The following is a 19,976-nucleotide window of genomic DNA, read 5'->3' on the forward strand; positions in this document are numbered from 1 at the left end:
CATGTCTTAGGGATATGTCTTTAATGATGGACAAAAATATATGCATTTATCTTCAAAAAGACTATGAACGCATGCAAAACAGGCACTATTGATTTTTAAAACACAGAGGTCCATGCATCTGTAATGTTTCAGAGTTGTCCATGCTAATCTCCAATATCACTGGCTATAAATGAAAACTCCATATAAGTTTGACAAGATCAGGCACTTTATATATGCATAAAGCATTACAGACATGCATTAAAAAAGAGTTTGGGTTTTAATGTCATGAGGACAGTGTTTGGATTGTCAGAAAAAGATTTTCTTGGACATGCATAAGACTATTTTTGGTAAGTAGGATTGGTCTCTTTTCATGCAATTACAATGAATGGGGATCGGAGCTTTCAAGCTTCAAAACGGATTCACAAGCATCATAAAAATAGTCCATGTGACTTGGGCACTCCAGCTCTTCTCAAACCAAACAATAACTTTGTGTGAGGAACAGGCTGAAATCTATTCAGTGATAATCCACAGTGGTCTGTTAAGCATTTGTGATCAGATCATTTAGTCATTGAGTCAGATGAATCCGAAAACCAGACCAGTTGATTCAAATGAATCAAATGAAGCAGATTGAGTGAAAGGATTCATTTGCTGATCATATTCGCGCATAAACATAAAGAGTAGATCAAAGTCGGATGTAGTCTTTTTGAAGCCTGACCACACCAGTCCTCATTCACTTCCATTAATGAAAAGAGTTTAAAAAAAAATGCAACTTTTGTGTTCCACAGAAGAATGATATAAAGTTTGGAACATCGTGAGGGTGAGTAAATAATGACAGAAATTTCATTTTTGGGTGAACTATGCTTTAAGCATAGTTAAGTCATTTGGTGATATTGCTTATTCTGGAACACTGTCCAGAACTATAAATGATAGCATATTTTTATGTAAAATGTAATAAAAACAAACAGCTTCAGTGTCATCAGTTGGAGAGCATGAATGAAAGTGCAGTTTTCCACTCATTTGGGCTTTCAAAACCTCGCCAATAACCACCAACTGTGTTCTGGTGTGGGTCTGAACTTGAGGCATTTAATCATTTCAAATCAATCCTCCATTCATTAAATCACTAGGTGACAATCCCTGTGGCTCGGGCAATAATGCGTTTTGATTGGTTGCTGTTGGGGTTAAAGAGAGTAGTCTGTATATACTGTGATGTCATTTCCTGGTTACCAGATAAAAGGCTGTATAAAGTGCTCTCAGGGAGAAGAAGAGTGGTGTGGCGTGGGTGTTTCTTTGTGTTTCCAAGATATTCAGAATTACATGCCTTATCTTTGTTTGATACTATTAAAAGCTGTTTGTTCATTCCCGTTTTTTGTGGGGGTTTTTTGGCCTTGGCTGTCTCCTCCTTCCCAAAGGAATTTCCAGCTGAAATAAGAGTGATTACATTTCTGTCTCTCTCCTCTAAGCATCCAGTAGTGTGTGCCAGCGGCAGACCTGTTGGTTTCCGCTCTCCTTCATGTCCTGCCAGTGAAGAAGTTCCTCCTCGCCGCTGCTGTTCTGGCCCAGAGCCACCCAGCCAATCATCTCCTTGCGTTTCATATTCCGCCGATTGTAAATGGAGACCATTAATGTGACGTCGGACAGTTGGAACAGCGCCACCTGGAAGACAAACGTCTCCTTGAAGACCGGATTCGGCTGACTGCGACGGATGGATGTCTTACAGCGGGATATCTCCTGTCCCATAGAGTTCAACAGAGTGAGCTTACCAAACGTATCTGAAAGAGAAAGACAGGTCACTAAATCTCTACTGAATGAATATGTTTAAAAAAAAAGCATTTCTACATCAACCTTTGTGTGATTTATTCCATCTAAACAGTTTTGAGCCCCAATGATCGAAATTTTTGTTATTAGATAGCAATTATCTGTAAGTTGTGTTATTTTGGACATTAAAAGCTTTATGTCTATTTATGTCTATGTAATTGTGGGGTTTTAATAATTAATTTATACTACCATTCAAAAGTTTGGGACCATACGTTTTTTCTTTTTTTTTTCTTCAGAAGGGACACAATAAATTTAGTCAAAAGTGACATTTATGTTAGTTTTTTTTTTTTTTTTTTACTTTCTATTCATCATATGTTCCTGAAATCACGGTTTCCACAAAAATATTAAGCAGCACAACTGTTTTCAACATAGATAATAATAAAAAATGTTACTTGAGCATTAAATCAGCAAATAGAATGATTTCTGAAGGATCATGTAATCAGATTACTTTTTTCAAGTAACTAATAAAGTAATGCATTACTTTAAAATTATATCTGAGTTACTTTTTCAAATAAGTAACGCAAGTTTTCCCATTTATAGACTGGCACCTCTTCTGTCCCCATGTTGAGAGAAATCGGGATTAGGTGCAGAGGGGTTGTGTGCACAGTGTCTACACTAAATGTGACCATGCATTTACTCATCTCACTTGCACAAAAAACAGATTTAGTATTAGTATAGTAAGGGAGTAACGCAATATTGTAATGCATTACTTTTAAAAGTAACTTTCCCCAACACTGGGATCATGTGACACTGAATACTGAAGTAATGGCCATCACAGAAATACATTTTAATATTAAAATATAAAAGTTTTTTTTTTGTAATTGTAATAATATTTCAACATTACTGTTTTTATTGTATTTTTAATCAAATAAATTCGGGTTAGGTAAAGATAAGAGACTTCTTAACAGACTATGGTAGAATAGGTTGGTACAGTAACAAATATTGTTTTATTTTGACCCTTGGCTTAAGGCCAATTCACACCACACAGACAAACACCAATAAACACGTTTTGTTGTGTTATGTCAGATCAGTGTGTTACCCCTGTTGGCGCTTGTTTTCAACTGACTGACCATGTTCAATCAGTGTTTGTTGGTGTCTGTTGGGGCGGTGTGAACATGACAGTTATTTTTCGTTCAATTTTAAATCCAACTGCCAACTTGTTTGTTGGTGTTTGTCTGTGTGGTGTGAATTGGCCTTTAGGATGATCACTAACACAAAACTGTGACTCAGCATGATAACAGAGAACAGTATGTGTCTGTCTGTGTATGTTTGTGTGGTTTTCTCCGGTGGTAACTCGTCGACTTGATGCGAGAGGTGTGTGAAAAGATCTGGGGCTCTGTGATCGATTAAATGTCATGTAACTCTATTCACCCAGGAGCATCATTGCGAGATGTGACTGTAAGGCGATTAAGATTCATACAAACAACATGAACTCTAAAAGCCTGATGTTTGACCCACAACACGTGTGAGGATGACGCATTCAAAATGTGCATGTACAAATGTGTGTTCTAGCAGCTCGTTCGTTTAGAAAGGATTTATTGCAGTACATTTACTCTGAATCAATATCAGACGGCTTTACAAAAGGTTATTTGCCCAAGAGTCACTCCTGATGGTTTAATGATGCCTGTGAATGTGTTTCTGAGCCTGTTAGTGTGAGTGGGACGGTGTGTTTACCTGGAGGTCTGTTGAGTGCGAAGTTTCGGAAGTGGCTGCCTTTAATGATCTCCACAGACAGGCGTCCTGTGGTGGCGTTATACGATAAACCCAGCAGTAGTTCTGGATTTCCACCGTGAGACACAGACTGACTGGAGGAAGCACTGTCACTCTGTGCGCTGAAAGACGCCTGGGAGTCTATTGTCTGCGGGCAGGGAGATGGAGAGATGCCAATGTGACCTGATTCGTTGGTATTTCTACGTAAAGTGTAGTTAAACATAGTTTTTCAACACATGAAGACACTGTAAAATTGTGCAAATATCCTCTCCGGACACTTTTGGCCGTTAATGTACAACCCCATTTCGAGAAAAGTTAGGACATTTGGTAAAATGCAATAAAAATCAAGTATTTGTGATTTGTTCATTCTCTTTAGCCTTTTATTTACTGACAAAAGTACAAAGAAAAGATTTTCAATGTTTTTCACTGACCATGTTAATTGTATTTTGATTTTGTTTGGCTGCAACACACTCCAAAAAAGTTGGGACAGAGGCATGTTTACCACTGTGTCACATCACCTTTCCTTATAATTACACTTTTTAATCATGTGGGAGTTGAGGATACTAATTGTTGCAGTTTTGCAAGTGGAATTTTTGCCCAATCTCGCCAGATGCAAGACAGCTGCTCAACAGTCTGTGGTCGTCGTTGTCTGATTCTTCTTTTCATGATGGGCCGTACATTTTCAATTAGAGACAGATCTGGACTGGAGGTGTAGAGTGTCTATGAAACCACACTGTTGTAGCATTATGCAGAATGAGGCCTGGCACTGTCTTGCTTCCCAGGAAAGATGTCATCTTGATGGCAGTATATGTCTCTGTACAATCCCAACATCCACCTCCACATCAGTGGTACCTTCACACGTATGCAAGTCACCCATGCCGTTTGCACTGATGAACCCCATACCATGACAGATGTTTGATTTTGCACCTTCTGCTAATGAAAGTCTGGATGGTCCCTTTCATCTTTAAGACTGAGAACTCAATGTCTGGTTTCTCCAAAAACAAGATGAAATGTGGACTCATCTGACCACAGCACACATTTCCACTGTGTTTTTTTGGATAATCTGAAATGAGCTCAGGGCCAGAGAACTGGCATCATTACATAAAATTGATGTATTGCTTTCTCCTTGAAATATAAATACTTTGTAATCTTGAATTGTTCAAGAATTCTCTCCTGAAATTTGGCACAATATGATGACCTATCTTTGCTTGCAAAGACTGAGATGCTCCTTTTATACCCAATCACGATACCCTCACCTATTACCAGTCCTCCTGCTTATTGTGGACAGTTTAACTTGGAATATTTTCACTTTTATTTTGTCTGTCACAACTTTTATGGAATGTGTTGCCGCCATCTATGTGTTGCCGGACGTATCTGCGATAATTAATGCGATATGGCTCAGCTTGTCAGTGAACTACGGCTCTGTGTAGTAAATGCCGCTCCATCTGAAAGCAGGTGATGGCGATTTACTACTAATCAAGGAACCGGCTTTACTGACGAGATGCGCATAACAATGTCATGCGATCTATCGCCCAGCCCTAATTAATATATTTACAAATTACAATTAATTTGCCCATAGTTTACATCAAGAAATACTGTCAGAGTACACTGTTATATTGACACCATGACTAAGCATTTTGACTATCTTGTTTGTGAACAATGACACAAGGACTTGTCATTCTGATGGCACTGATATGGTCATTGATAAATACTTTTGAGAGATGAACTAATGATTTTTAAAAAGTTACAGGCTTTTGCAGGTAATCCATTGTGTGGTGCATGTTTGCATGAATTTGCAAATGGTTTGCAAATGTACTAAATGTTGTTGCAAATGTTGTTTGAGAAATGTACCAAAGCGACTATACCATTTTGTATGCACCAACATAATGTAATCTAGTTTGATGAATTTATTTAGGATGGATGGATGGATGGATGGATGGACAGATTAACGGATTGATGGATTGACTGATAGATTTACGGATTGATTGATTGACGGATTGATGGACTGACGGGCGATAGATAGATGGATAGAAAGATAGATTTATTTATTTTTTACGGTTGACCTAACATTTCATATAAATACATATTTAAAAAATACAAATAGTATCTGTATTTAATACATATAAAATTGTGGTGGGGCAAAAAAATAAAAAACTTAACTAAACTGGCCCAACCACACCAGTTTAAAAAAAGAAAAAAAGAGAGTATTATCATAGCATTTTACACACCTTGAGATTACAGCGTGGCTCCAGCAGCAGCGTGATCTCGAACCTGCCTGTGTGTTGCAGCCTGCTCAGTCTGTACATGGCCTCTCCCATCATCCTCTCCCTGTTCATCTTCCCCAGCGCGTACAGGCGGAACCGCAGCGCAGAGGAACCCAAATCCCCTGGCTCTAGATGCGAAAACCGGAAAGTCTCCTCGAACCTGGGCAAGGAGCCTTTCTGCACGGCCGTCTTGTGCCTCTGCCGTTTCCCAGGTAACAGCACCACGTGCACCTGCCAGGAGTCCATGCCACTCCGAGCCTTGTCTGGAATGTCTTGGGCCAAAATCACGGTGACCAGGAGTCTGTGGGTTTCAGCCCGGTAGTCCAGGGCAATTATGAGGTCACCACATATTGAGATGTGTCCACGAGGAGAAGAGCTCAAAGGGTGGGACGGAGATTGTTCATGCTGTTAGAGAGTGGAAAAACACACACACACATACTCAATGCATATATAAACAAACAGATCTAAACACACACTCACACACATCAAACACAACCTCCCACCTCTTACACCTCTCTTAACCAAGTGAGAAAGATTTTACTGTGAAAACCTTATACACGAACACGAGGTGTTTCCATTAGCAATGGCTATGAGAGCTATGGAGCAGATGACTCATGAATATTCATTAGAGTTTAGTTCTCATAACTGTGAAGATCTCTGTGGAGAGATTTAGAGGATCTAATTATAAATGGAAAAGTTAAAACATAGACATTAAATTATGTATAAATCTAAATCTCTTATATTTCAAATGTTTAAAAGTTTGGGGCTGGTAAGATTTTGTTTCGTTTTTGAAAGACAACATTTACAGTAAAATACAGTACAGTATACAGTAAAAAACAGTACAGTACAAATACAGTAAAAAACATAATATTGTGAAATATTATTACAATTTAAAATAACAATTTTTTTCTATTTTAATATATTTAATTCCGTAATGTAATTTATCCCTGTGAGGGTAAAGCTGAATTTTCAGCACTATTTCTCCAGTCTTCAGTGTCACATGATCCTTCAGAAATCAGTCTAATATGCTGATTTGCTGCTCAAGAAACATTTATTATTATTATCAATGTTGAAAACAGTTTAACAGCTCAATATTTTTGTGGAAACCGTGATGCATTTTTTCAGGATTCTTTGATAAATAGAAAGTAAAAAAAAAAAACCCCAGCATTTATTTAAAATAGAAATCTTTGAAACAAATACAAATGTCTCTTTTGATCAATTTAATAGATCCTTGCTGAATAAAAGTATTAATTACTTTAAAAAAAACAAAAAAACATTGGACTGACCGGCAGTGTATGTAGCTAGGAAGTATAAAAAGTATAAGCACACACACCTCAGGGCTCCATGTAGGGAAACTATCCGTAGCCCCACTGTTGTCATAGCCATGGTTGTCAACTGCCAGGCTCCTTTGTGGGGTTTGCCGCCCCATGCTGCCCGGGCGACTGCCCTCATACCTGGGTAGATCCTCCAGACCGTCCCCTGTGTCCTGGGAGCCCACAGAAATCTGCTCCGCCATCAGAGAGAGGGGGTCTGTGGGAGTTCGGCTCTCAGGAAGAGGGCTCTGCGATAAGGGGTCTCTCGGCTCAGACCCAAAGCGTCGCCTGGATGAGAGGGGATCTTGAAAACTCTGCACACTGTTTCTCTCAGCTTCTACATGGAGAGGGAGAAAGAACGAGACATAATTATTTCATATGCCTAAACTAATGTGTTGTCGGCTAACACTTTATAATAAGGTCCCATTAGTTACTGTTAGTGAATGCATTAAAGGGATAGTTCACCCAAAAATATAAATGTTGTCATCATTTACTCACCCTCATGTTGTTCCAAATCTATGGATGCTTGTTTCTGCCACAGAATAAAAAATAAAACAGTCAATTCTGACTTTTTTTCTCGCAATTGCGAGTTATAAAGTCAGAATTGCGTGATATAAAAGTCGCAATTACGTGTTTTTTTCCCCTTTATAACTTGCAATTGTGACTTTATATCACACAATTCTGACATTACAACTTGCAATTGCAAAAGGTCAGAATTGCGAGATGTAAACTCACAATTGTGAAAAAAAGTCGCAATTTTTTTTTACATTTATTTATTCCGTGGCAGAAACAAGCTTCCATACAAACCTGGTAGCCATTGACTGCCATAGTTCTTTTTTCTATACTATGGATTATGGAAGTCAATGGCTACTACTAACATTCTTCATAAAATATATTTTGTGTTCAACAGAGAAAGAAACACGTAGAGGTTTGGAACGACATGAGGGTGAGTAAATTATGACAGAATTTTCATTTTTGGGTGAACTATCCCTTTAATTAACATTATCTAAAAATGAGCAATACATATGCTACAGAATTTATTAATCTTCGTTAACAATAATTAATAAAAATACAACTGTTCATTGTTAGTTCATAATAAGCTCAGGTCCATTAAATAATATTAACATGAATAATGTATTAGTAAATGTTGAAATTAATATGAATCACAATTGCTAAATGCTTTATAAGTACTTTTTATTGTTAGTTCATCTTAACTAATGTAGTTAACTAATGTTAACAAATGGAACCTTATAGTAAAGCGTGTCACAGTGAATAGTTAAATAGAAAAAACGCACAATGAAGGAGATACTCTGAACGTCTTTTAAAGGGGTTGTTGATTATGATTTCACTTTTCTAACTTAAGTTAGTGTGTAATGTTGCTGTTTGAGCATAAACAACATCTGCAAAGTTACAATGCTCAATTTCAAAGCAAAGGGAGATATTTGCTTTTAAAGAAATTGCTTTTTAAGGACTACAACAAACGGCTGGTAGGGACTACATGACATTCCTCCTGGGTTAGTGACATCACCAACCCTAGAATTTTCATAAACCCCGCCCCCTGAACACGATTTATAGATTATTAAGACAGAATATGCTAATCAATGACTAGAAGATAACTACACATCAGCTAGCCTACATAAATTCATCAACTAATCATTCAGAAATGTCCTATTGCTTCTACATGTTGTCACTTCTTCTTGAGTCTCTCCATCATTTACTCCGTTGACATCATCTGACTCCGGTTTGAACATAAAAGGCTTTGAAAAAGTTTTGAAATTTTCAGTGCATGTCTGTGTGAGGTAAAATGACACAAGCTGTTGAAGCTCCGCCCTCTGTGCCGGGAGCAGCAGCTCATTTGCATTTAATGGAACAGAAACAAAACGGTGTGTTTTTGCTCACCCGCAAAAAGTGACAACTTTAACATGCTATATAAAAATATCTGTGGGGTATTTTGAGCTAAAACTTCACATACACACTCTGGGGACACCAGAGACTTATTTTACATCTTGTGAAAAGGGCATTATACCACCCCTTTAATCTGATAACCAACACAATAAACAGAAGAAACACAACCACATCCACACTGATGTTAAACATGGGAGTCTAAACAATCCAGGACAAAGAACTGAAAGGAACTGAGGGCTTAAGTACAAGGGCAAACAAAGGAGCTAACAAGATCATTAACGAGGGACAAGTGAATAGGAAGAATCAATGAAACGCATGGGAAAACTGGGTCAAAGGAAAACAGCCAAACAGAAACTGAACAAAACAGAATATATCCCTGACAAAGTGTTACCAAAACTGTGTTTTATCTCAGATGCTTCCCCTAAAATTCCTTGTCATAAATAAAAATACAAATAATGTAGGTAGTCCAGGTAATTTAGTCATAGGAGAACTTAAAATTGTATTTTTTAAATTATTTAATTTTCAAACTGCAAGACTTTTGATTGCAGACTCTGGTGTCTTGGTGAATCTGAGCAGTTTGAGACATCTTTGAGACCTTTGCTGAAACTCCAAGGGAAGTTCCCATTTCTGAAGTCAGGAGAAAATTTTAAGAAGCAAAAGTCTCCATTTAATCTCATTCCTGTCAAACAACTGAGATATTGATAAGACCTCATTTGTACATTTTAATTCCACTGGGTGAGTCCAATAAATGGAGGGCTATATTTAGCAGAAACAATTTAGCAATAGACTTTTGATAGAGAGCTAATGACACAATTAACAGCTCCGTCACACACACACACACACACACACACACACACACACACACTTCCCTGAACGTTTAGCAAATGAAATTTTATTGACACTCTGACAGTCATCATAATTGCAGGACAAGCTCATTTGACCAATCAGACTCCCCGGAGCAGATGATAATGATGGTAATTTACGGCTTTAAGTGCTTGTCCTACGTGATTTCACTGAATGGAATCTGTTTCAGGGTACAAACTGTTCTACTCCACAGCAGCGAACAATTAACTGCAGACGGGTCCATTCGCTTTGTTACCATGCCAACCGGAAAGACGCTTTTCCATAGCAACTGATTCTGTGATGACCATTCCGAGAAATAAAGCTCCATACAGCAAGAATTCAATAGACACAAACAGCCGACTGGAAGCTGTTTTAGTTGTGATATGTCACATTATAACGTACAGTCAGTCAGAGATTAGAGATGTTGACTGAGCATTAGGGAGATTAACAGTGATGTGACAAGAGTCACATTTATAAATATCTGTAAGAGGGTTTGGGTTTGTATCACCTTCTGAAACATAGGTTAGCTTTATTCCACAAACCACTGGTCAGCACAGTGACACTATACATTTCTGTTCAATTGGAAAAATAATTTTGGTTTACCACAGTGTTACTTTAGTATTATTTATACACTATTATAGTATTTATTCATATTTTGATTAATAGAATTTTTTAATATATATAAAAAAATATTTTATATTTTCAGTTTTCATTTGAATTTTAGTTCAAATTTTAATCATTTTGTTATGTGCTTTTGTAATGTTTTATCGATTTTGTAAATTTTTATTTCAGTCTTAGCTTTAGTAATTTTAGTACTTCAACTTTTTACGACAACATTTCATTCTGAGCAAACATGCTTAGTTTTATGAATTTATGATGCTTGGGAAGCTAACAGCAAATTCTAAACTATCAGCCATTTCAACATTTTAAGCCTAATCTTTTTCTATCAGTTTCCATCCCTTTGAATATGCATTGATCTAGTTAATTTGCATAACAATGGTACACTGACAGTAAAATTTAATGCTGTCCTTTTAATTTAATTATGTCTTTTTCACGATTATATATTATAACATTTCAATAAATACATTTATTGTTGTGATATGAATAATAAAACAAACACTTAGGTTAAAGCATAAGGTTAGGAGGCAGGCAAACACATATAAATAAATTATAAAAATTAAAGATAAATAAGGGTTTTAGCTGTAATGGTATCTTCTCATTTATTTGAAATTGTCCTGTGGCATCCTATGACATGCTAATTTTGCATACCTAATTTTAAATGTTGAATATGAGTCCACACATACAGTACACCACATATACACTATTATTGCCAAAAGTTTTGGGACGTCTGCCTTTACATGCACATGAACTTTAATGACATCCCATTCTTAATCCGTAGGGTTTAATATGGAGTTGGCCCATCCTTTAACAGCTTCAACTCTTATGAGAAGGCTTTCCACAAGGTTTAGGAGTGTGTTTATGGGAATTTTTGACCATTCTTCTAGAAGCACATTTGTGAGGTCAGGCACTGATGTTGGACAAGAAGGCCTGGCTCGCAGTCTCCGCTCTAATTCATCCCAAAGGTGTTCTGTCGGGTTGAGGTCAGGACTCTGTTCAGGCCAGTCAAGTTCCTCCACACCAAACTCGCTCATCCATGTCTTTATGGACCTTGCTTTGTGCACTGGTGCACAGTCATGTTGGAACAGGAAGGGGCCATTCCCAAACTGTTCCCACAAAGTTGGGAGTATGAAATTGTCCAAAATGTCTTGGTGTGCTGAAGCATTAAGAGTTACTTTCACTGAAACTAAGAACCCCAGAAAAACAACCCCACACCATAATCCCTCCTCCACCAAACTTTACACTTGGCACAATGCAGTCAGGCAAACACCGTTCTCCTGGCAACCACCAAACCCAGACTCGTCCATCGGATTGCCAGAGAAGTGTGATTCGTCACTCCAGAGAACATGTCTCAACTGCTCTAGACTCCAGTGGTGGCGTGTTTTACACCACTGCATCCGACTCTTTGCATTGCACTTGGGGATGTAAGGCTTGGATGCAGCGGCTCGGCCATGGAAACCCATTCCTGAAGCTCTCTAGCACTGTTCTTGAGCTAATCTGAAGGCCACACGAAGTTTGGAGGTCTGTAGCTATTGACACAGCAGAAAGTTGGCGACTTCTTCGCACTGTGTGCCTCAGCATGCGCTGACCCCGCTCTGTGGTTTTACGTGGCCTACCACTTCATGGCTGAGTTGCTGTTGTCCCCAATTGTTTCCACTTTGTTATAATAATGGCAACCTATCACAGTACCACTCTTGAATTCACTGAGCTCCTGAGAGCGACCCATTCTTTTACAAATGTTTGCAGAAGCGTCTGCATGCCTATGTGCTTGATTTTACACAACTGTGGCCATGGAAGTGATTGAAACACCTGAATTCAATGATTTGGAGGGGTGTCCCAATACTTTTGGCAATATAGTGCATTATGATCAAACCCTAACTTTCAGTGAAGATTCAAGATGGACCAAATGGATTATATTATACATTTCAATTAGATCACTAATCATCCACATGGGCCATTAGTGCTTGGACACCAGTGATTGCCGCTTGTGGCTTATATATACATTTATGAGCAAACAAGAGAATGTAGGTACGTACCTTCATAGTCAGACAGCTCTGTGCTTCCTTCTTCCTGGTCAGACAGCAGACGTTTAAATTTGTGATGTGGCCCTGGTGCGCTCTGGGTGTTGAGCTCCGTGACCCCTGAACGGAAGCTTTGTGAGCGGGAAACGGAGATCTCAAACTGCTTTGCTAACTCATCATCGCTGTCTGATAAACTGGAAACATCATCGTCATCGCCGTAACTATTCACTGCAAACACACACATGGACGGGGACAGAAGGACAAACAAAGAAACAAAAAAAAGACAAAAAATTAGACAAAGATCAATGCAGATAAAACGTATGACCTTCCAGTTTAGCTACAGGCAGAATTTGCAGCCATAATTCCAAGGTAATTCTATGTGGTTGGTAAGGTGTTCTGTGTCATTACTGTGCCATTGCTATACTAGGTGGATTCTAGGGCTGGGCTAGGAAAGGTTATTTCTTCTGCTGAACGCAAAGGAAGATATTTTGAAGAATGTCGGTAACCAAACAGTTGATGGACCCCATTGACTTCCATAGTAGGAAATAAATACTATGGAAGTCAATGGGGTCCAAAAACTGTCTGGTTACCGACATTCTTCAAAATATCTTATTTTGTGTTCAGCCGAGGAAAGAAATTCATACAGGTTTGAAACAACTTGAGGATGAGGAAATTATGACAGAAAGTTCATTTTGAAGTGAACTATTCCTTTAAGCTAACGGTTACAGTTTATTGTATTCGTTTGTGTGATTTTTTTATATTTTCTCCAACAGCCCAAGAATACATACAGGCCTATAGAATGGTGCGTAAAACAAATCCATAAGGGAAAAAACTGTAAATAATAAATCAACAGCAGATTCCAAGTGATCAAGGGCTTAGGGCGTTCCATTTAAACACATTACAAGGGCTCTGCCAGTAGTGGGCACTCGTGCAAAGTTAGCAATGACGTACATCCGAGTGAGTGAGACGGAAGGAAGTTAGTGAGGACAGGGCATAAAAAATTAGACTTAAACACAGCCCAGGTTGTTGCTAAGCAGCCCAAGTCACAAGAGTTCATCATTAAGATAAGACATTCTGATCCCTAGAAATGGCTCCAGTCCCTTGTTCAATGCAAGTCTATGGTTTGTTTGTTTTTTGGAGAAAATCAATAGTTTGATTGCTTAGAGAACCAAAAGTAAACCTCTTCTAAGCACAATCTTTAACCACCACCACCACATTTTGGGGTCGTTTTGATGAGTCTCTTATGCTCACCAAGGCTGCATTTATTTAATCAAAAATACAGTAAAACAGTAATAATGTGAAATATTATAATATAAAATAACTGTTTTTTGTTTTAATGTTTTTCAAAATGTAAGTTATTCCTGTGATCAACGCTGAATATTCAGCATCATTACTCCAGTCTTCAGTGTCACATGATCCTTCAGAGATCAGTCTAATATGCTGATTTGCTGCTCAAGAAACATTTATTATTATTATACAGTTATGCTGCTTAATATTTTTGTGTAAACTTTTTCAGAATTACATGATGAAAAGAAAATGCCAAAGAACATCATTTATTTAAACAGAATATTTTGTTACACTAAAAATAATTTTTACAGTTTTTGATCAAATTAATGCATCCTTGCCAAATAAAAGTGTTAATATCTTTCCAAAAACAATATCGTGATCACAAACTTTTGAATGGTAGGCTAGTGATGCCTTAGCAAGCACCATTAAAAACAACTCAGGAAAAAACAAAAAAAACTTTGATACAGGAAACTTTGACCACAATAACTATTTTTCTATTCTATTCCATTCTATTGAAACTGAATTGAGTGTGTAGACAAGCACGTCTACCATATGCACCTAATCACACGAGAGTGGCCAATTAGTCTCTTTGATTCTCTTTTTTTCTCTCTCTCACCCATCATAGTTCCACATCCATTCATATCACAGCATTTCACCACATCCTTCACTCACACACACACACACACATCAAATTAGGCCAAGGAGCAGCATAGAAGGTTGCCATGGTTCCCTCATGCTGAAGTGTTTTCCTTAATGTACATTCCGTACAACATAAATTATACCTTCTGTATCTGTGTAGTTCCAAACAGAGGAGCTCAGAAATAACTGCTGCAAAGAGCCCTTTGAAACAAACGTCCTTGTAGATTTCAACTGACGGGCTTTTTATATGAAACTATATAAATACCTCTCTGATTCAGTAAAACATGTACTAAACTGCTACATTCCAGTGATTAATGTTAATAAATAAATCTGTAACATTTTTAAATAAAGTTAATGTATTATAAACAAATATGAATTAACAATAAAGAACAGAATAAATATGAATTTAAAAGCATTTCATATTTCTTCCCCCCAAAAAAGAAAAGGTTTTCAGTTTGCAATTTAAAAGTGGATATTGGTGAAGCAAAACCATGTGTACCGATTTTTTTTTAAACGAATATGATGCTACTAGTTCATCTACTGTACATTAGCATCAGACTGCAGGCCAATTTGCACATTTACATGCTCTTTTCAAAATTGAACTTAAGTTCAAAACCTAACAAAACACAAAATTGAATAGGACTGATATTTGCTACATTTCTACAGTAATACCTAATTTAAATATATTATGAATCTAAAAAATGTAATACTATTAAAACAATTAGATGTAGCTGAAAACCACAGACTTTCAATTGTAATACCATCTAATACAATAATTTTGTACTGTAATGTAAACATAGACTATGTAACATACAGTATACTGCAGTTAATTTTTTTTATTTATTACAAAGGCAAATGTATATTGCTGCCTGTTGTTTGTGTTTTTAAGCTCATTCTTTTACGAGTGACAAAGTGAGTTTGTTGGGTGAAATCTTTGCTAATGTTATGGCAGAACGAGTTGATTTAAGACATGTATGAAGTGTTTTGGTAGTCAAAATCAAGTTTTAGTGCATTTCAAATGTAAAATGAACTGCTGTGCCAAGCTGATAGTTAGTTAGGGGAACAGTTTGAAGAAAAAGTGACCTAAGTATTGAGAAATGTGCCTAGCGATTGTTAAAGGTGGGGTATGTGATTTGCAAAACGGCCGGCAGATTTTGAAAATACACAACTCAAATGGTCCTACCTTCTTTCCTTTGACTCCACCCATTCAAAGAACATGGACATGGATGGGGGGAGGGGGGGATGGTACGACCGTTTGATTGACGCACTTACTGTCCAATGATTCTAGGTGGTCTTGGAAATGATTGGCTGGAGTTTTTCGAGTCCTGCCCGTTCCACAGATGATTAAATTGCTTAATTTTTATTTCAGTGCTTCTAACTCAGTGGCTGTAAGTGGGTTAGGAATAGGATTTTAAGTGATTTTGAAAAAATGGCCAAAAAAGAGAATTACATACCCCACCTTTAAAAAATAAAAAATATAACATGGTAACAACTGCAAATGTACCTGTTTATTGATAGGTGACAAACACGCCCACATCTTGCTTTCATTTTTTATTCCTAGTAATTTCCAAAACTCAGCCCCATTGACATATTTCTATCCAACCCCTTAAAGATAAATTAAATGACTTTCCTACATTTACTGGTTAACTTTTTTAAAAATGTAAACAAGATATTTTTCAGAATGTTCAAGATGAACCAGTGGTGTTTCTGTATAGATTAGACTAGGTATGATTATGATTAAATATTTGTGTGTGTGTGTGAGGGAGTGAACATGACGTGCGTATTTGATATGTGTGTACAGTGTATTTATGTGTAAATATAATGACTCTGTTTGTTCTGAGAGGATGTTCTCAGTTTACTGACTATATTAAATATCCAGAAAGATCAAACACACACACAGAAGTCTGTGTTAAATTGAGTGTCTGTGTATATAGTGTCTTTCCAAGGAACAGAATTTCACAGAAAATGAATGATGAATATGATGAACGATGAATATGATGAGTATGATGAATCTAAATAAAAGTAATACAGATATCTTAAAGCTAAAGCTAAACCCATAACTGATATTATGAAAAAATATTGCTAAATGTTATATAACAGAGAACTGGAGCCCTGGCTGATTTCCGATCAATTATATTTGTATAGTACAGTTTCACGAAAGAACACTTAAAAGCAGCTTTACAGAAAATTAACTTAATTTGAAACGTGGAAGTACGCTATTTATACGCTATATAAAAATAATGATGTGCACTAATAAATCATTGATAATAATCCATAAAATAAAAGTCATTTTGATTTCATGGTGACTTTACCACTAGAGGTACACTGTAAAAAATATATGATCAATAAGTTATGACAACATATGTTTTTACATTGTTTTAACTCATCAAAAAATAAGTTAAGCAGTTTTCAACTTTTTTTATGTTATACAAGATTCAACCCATTATTTTAAGTCAGTTTAATGTAATTTAAGTTGCAATGACTAAGCCATCCAAGTTGATTGTACTTAAAAATTTAAGTCAGTAACATAGTGCAGTAAACAGTAAAACTATTTGTGCTACAAACCACTGTTTTGATGATTACGATAATACATTTGAATAATATATGATAAATACCAATTTGTAATATCAAGCAGTATAACGGACTGGTTTTGTGCAGCTAAAAAACCTGGAGCCAGATGACAACAGAAGCTTTGTACATTCAAGTTACAAATTGCCACATCCGCTCTTATGTTAAATATAATGGATTGAGTAAGCCAAAAGTTACTGTAGCAAGGAGGAAAAACTATTTAAAAAAACGAAATAACACTAAAATTAACAAAAACAGTGGCAACAACAACTTATACAGTAAGCATGTCACCCATTTGTGACAACAACAGAACCACAAGTGATGTCTAATCTAAAACGGACGGCAGACTCAACAAAAAAATGGAGCAAGAAGACGGACCAATTCACTCGAACACCTGTTAACCCACATCTTACCAGCATCAGAGCAGCGTGACGCCTGCAGACTCCTCCTGCTCTCCAGCTCATCGGTCTCTTCGCTGATGGGAGTCAGACGCTCCATAGAGGGGGCATATTCAAACCCGTCGCCCTGACCTCGCAACACCATGGAGGACACCTCCACTCCAGATCCATGAACTAGCCTCAAGTTCTGCTCCACTTCTGAACTCTCATCTTTCACTGAGACCTCAGAGTCAACAGCCTGGCTTTGGCCGAGGCGGCGGAAGCCGTTGGAGAACGCGTCTGAGATCTGAGCGAGCCACGAAGAGAACGCTGGGATATCTGCCTGAGGAATGTCTGCCATTCCATCAGATTTCAAAGTGTTTTCCACAATGATCTGAACGCTTTCGACAACAGCTCAAAAGTAGGCCTATTTTCAGATGCACAGAAGACCCAGTGAATTCCCTCATGTTGTTACTGTTTTAAAAACAAAATCAATACAAAACATATTCACTTTGAGAACGTTTACTGCTATAGTGCAACTAACAATCACCATTTGCGTGTATGCACAGCAGACAGACATCAAATGTACAATTTCATTCAAAGTTAACTGCATTCAGCTACCTGATGAAAACCTTTTAAAATAAAACTGTTTAAACGGTTTTAAATGGTATTAAAATTCTGGATGAAACCAATAATCCAAACTTTTTAATGTCCAATAACCAATAATTGGGTGATTTTATCTTATTGTCTAAATAAAAATAAATAAAAAAAACACAAAACTAAAATCTTTTATTTTAAATGCAACAAGTTAATTAAGGCATCACAACATTATAATGTACAGTTTCAAAAATGGATTTTCATTTTGAGATTTGCCAAAGACTGCATTTAACAGTGTTATGAAATCATTTTTTAAAAAGATTAACAGTAACACTGTTAATTACAATAACATCTCATTAGTTAACATTATTTAATGCATTAACTAGCATTAATTAACATTAACTTACAATGAGCAATACATTTGTTTAAATAGGTCTATTAAATAATAACAGATACAACATATTATTATAATAATGTATTAGTACATGTTGAAATAAACATTAAGTTTAATAAATGCTTTAGAAGTATTTTTCATTTTTAGTTTCTTCATTTTAACTAACGTAGTTAACAAATGAAATCTTACAGTAAAGTGTTACCAGCTTAGCCTTGAGTGAGAGTTAGATGATGGCAAAGGTAATTTAAATGTAAAAAATATGGAAAACTAGCATGCACAATTAAATACCAATATATTTTTAAAGAATCTCAAATTTGAGCCAATAACTGATATGGAAGTGATATATTGTGCATCCCTTATAGTATATATATATATATATACTATATATATATATAGTACAAACACTTACCAGAATGGCTTCCTCAAAAAAACAAAAAAAACAATCAATTACTCCATTTAGAGCTCCTGCACCTCAGCAACTTTCTACTTATAACAAACCTTCAGTCAAACCAGTTCAGCGGCACCTGAACGCACTTCGTTTATCTAGACTCGGGACACCGCGCACGACAGACTGACTGAATATTTACTAAGGGAGCTGCTTTTGAAATAGCACGGCAGAACTTCCTCCAACACCCAGCTGATATACTGACCATGTAATGTGTGTGTGTGTGTGTGTGTGTGTACAGGTTTGTGAGGGCCAAATGGAACCATAATATACTTACATATAAAATATAACAACCAACTAGTGAGGACATTTTACTGGTTAAAAATGCTTATAATTCAGTCAAAACTTGTTTTTATTTAAATCGAGTGTTTTGCACATGTTTCTGTGATGGGTAGGTTTGGGGGTAAGGCAGGGGTTGGGTTAGGACATAGAAAATATCATTAACCTGATATAAACTCAATGGAAGTCAATGCAATGTCCTCACTAATATAGTTAAACAAACATTTGTGTGTGTGTGTGACCAAAAGGTGCAGAGTTTAATTGTATGTATAACATGTTTTCCAGGAGAAAGGGACAACCCATAGAGCACACAGAGATGTGCGTGGTTCAGTGAATATATTATGCAGATAACATGCCTGTCTGCCATTGGCCATCAAACAGACATCCCCACCCCAGACTATTATTTTCATGTGGGATAGTAGAAAGTATTTTAACAATAAAACTTTGTTAAACTCACATGAGATCGACCTATAGCAAACCACAACCATCCCACATTGAGCATTTCACTCAGATATATGCGAGTTTGAGTTCACCGTTTACAAAATAGAGCGAAAGAGTCCGCAAAAAAGTTTGTCTGAACAATATTACTGACCCAGTCCTTGGTGAATCCCAGCACGGTCTCTTCGTTTGCGCCGGCTGTACTGCTCGAGACAGGGCAGACCTCCAACACGAGCGAAACAAAGCTTCTTATTGATGAAGAGGAAGAGTATGACCAGCAAGACGACAAAGATGCCCACAGCTGACAGGAAGCCCACCGCCTCAGGAGTGACTGGTGAGGGAGTAGACACACAGATACACTGATCAGAATTATATATTCTATTCCCTAAATCAAACCTTTATGCATTTTTACATTTTCTTTTCTTATTTACCCATTTATTTAAATTGTTTCCTCTTGGGACCTGATGTACCAATGTTACAATCC

General features: G+C 36.9%; 1 protein-coding gene across 1 annotated transcript in view; it reads right to left on the reverse strand.

The window, feature by feature from the left end:
* Positions 1-19,976, reverse strand: part of syt16 (synaptotagmin XVI) — a 29,523-nt gene continuing 9,547 nt past the window's right edge. The window contains exons 2-7 of the mRNA XM_084093095.1: positions 19,647-19,823; positions 12,484-12,696; positions 7,102-7,418; positions 5,733-6,173; positions 3,469-3,652; positions 1-1,748 (exon numbers count right to left, since the gene is read on the reverse strand). Of these exons, the coding sequence (XP_083949221.1) occupies positions 1,435-1,748; positions 3,469-3,652; positions 5,733-6,173; positions 7,102-7,418; positions 12,484-12,696; positions 19,647-19,823 (1,646 nt within the window). The 3' untranslated portion in view covers positions 1-1,434. The remainder of the gene's footprint in view (positions 1,749-3,468; positions 3,653-5,732; positions 6,174-7,101; positions 7,419-12,483; positions 12,697-19,646; positions 19,824-19,976) is intronic.

Source organism: Abramis brama (genome assembly GCF_963993115.1).
Source record: "Abramis brama genome assembly, chromosome: 19".
NCBI lineage: Eukaryota > Metazoa > Chordata > Actinopteri > Cypriniformes > Leuciscidae > Abramis > Abramis brama.